Below are 1,775 nucleotides of genomic sequence, written 5' to 3'. Positions count from 1 at the left end.
CCAAAACTCGAGGTCATTTGGGGCTCAAAGTCAACTCATGTTTTGTTAGGTTTCCTTGGGGTGGCCTGGTTAAAATTGGGGTGTCGACACTGCCAAGAGTGTTCTTGGGTTGGAGATTTGCAAGGTTAAAGTTATAAGGAGATTGGGATTATCTCGAGGTGACTTTATAGTTATAGCTTCGGGGAGATTGGTGTTATCTCAGGGTGGTTGTGAGGATTAAACTACATGGAGATTGTGGTTATCTCAGGGGGGTTTTGGGGATCAAGTGTGGGAGAGGTTTATGCTAAAATGGTCACCGAAACACCATTAGCGAATCAAAGTAATCAGTTTATCGCTCAGTACTTAGGGTCAAACGATGATGTTCAAGTCATGTCAAAGGTTTCCTACACCAGTGCAGTTGGGTACTTCGATGGGCAACAAAGGATTTTTTCAGTTGTGAGGTTAGCAGATGGAGACTACACAGGGGGCTTGGACGATAGGAGGCTTGCAACGGGATATGTTGTGGAAAGGCCTAATTGTTGGAAGTCCAGGGTACAGTCTCAAGGTGCGCTGGTTACAACTGGATTGAAGAACTTGGCAGAGGCTAAGGTTGTCAAGGTAGCATTGTGGTTCAGAGGATCTTTCAAAGAGTTGGGTGTTCAGCTTGGTGGAGTTCCTATTACCATGGTCAAGTTCAAGCGTGGCTTGGACTTGGTTTACGTCTCTAGGCGTTAGAGGGGGGGCAGGTTTCAATCTACTGGCTCGAGAGGAGCAGCGGATTATGCTTTCGGATTTCTCCTAAGTGGTGAATGTTCATCAAGGTGGAGATTGTTGGAGATGTGGCTCATATTCTCAGTGGAATGTCTGCACCTGGAGAAAGCACTGTGACACAAAGGACCAAGGAAGAGAAGCAAGGTGTGGGCATGGAGGGCAAATCATCAACAGTTTGGGGTGTAACCGTCGACGGTTTTCGTCGGTGCAGGTTATGGATTTTCAAATCCGAGATCACTAGATTGGGCTAATCAAAGGGATTTCCTCCACAGGATTGCTACAAAAGTTTTTTAGATAAACTATAGGTCTTCTGTACGCATTAGATTGTTATATAAATATTATTATGTAACCTTAGAAGAGATTGATCTTGTAAGCTTCATCATTGATAGTGAAATTGGTTGCTACTCTCGTGGACATAGGCAAATTGTCGAACCACGTAAATTCTTGTGTTTTGATTGTTGCTTTCATTGATTCTCATTGTTGAGTGATTACTAGGTTCATATAATTCATGTACATGTGCGAATATCAACAAGTGGTTTCAAGTTCTAGTTGCTTGTCACAACAATTGGTATCTGAACCAGGTGCTTGTTGGTGAGCATCGAATCACAACATATATTAGGGGTTGTTTGATGTTATTGTAAAAAATTAGGAAAATGAAAATCAGAAATCAGAAATAGAAACTAAAAGCTAGAAACCAGCAACCTATTTGGTTAACATTTATAAAACTAATACAAATTAAAAACTTAATTAAAAAAAAAAAGCTTATTTTCATTTTTAGATCAAAATATTATAAAAATATGATTAAAATAATAAAATTACAAAAAAAAAAAAACACACACACATTAAAAAATTACTATAATAAAAATAAAATTTATAATAATTAGTTTTCTTCATTATTCTACTTTCAAGATTTATGCAACAATAAAAAAAAATTTTATTAGACATTACAATTGAAAAATAGTAAAAGTATTTTGTAATTGGCTTTATTATTTTTTTAAAAATTATATATATATTTATTTTAATTA

General features: G+C 37.0%; 1 protein-coding gene across 1 annotated transcript; it reads left to right on the top strand.

Moving 5' to 3' along the window:
- The first annotated feature begins 225 nt into the window (after positions 1-225).
- LOC131156018 (uncharacterized) lies at positions 226-714 on the top strand. Its single transcript, XM_058109471.1, has one exon. The coding sequence runs from the start codon at positions 226-228 to the stop codon at positions 712-714; it is 489 nt and encodes a 162-aa protein (XP_057965454.1).
- The last annotated feature ends 1,061 nt before the right edge of the window (positions 715-1,775 follow it).

Source organism: Malania oleifera, chromosome 5, assembly GCF_029873635.1.
Source record: "Malania oleifera isolate guangnan ecotype guangnan chromosome 5, ASM2987363v1, whole genome shotgun sequence".
NCBI classification, from domain to species: Eukaryota; Viridiplantae; Streptophyta; class Magnoliopsida; order Santalales; family Ximeniaceae; genus Malania; species Malania oleifera.
Note: the sequence above shows the minus strand (reverse complement) of the source record. Positions and strands in the feature narration are given on the sequence as shown.

Coding starts and splice junctions, on each gene's coding strand:
- LOC131156018 (XM_058109471.1), top strand. CDS start 226: ATGGAGATTGTGGTTATCTCAGGGGGGTTTTGGGGATCAAGTGTGGGA.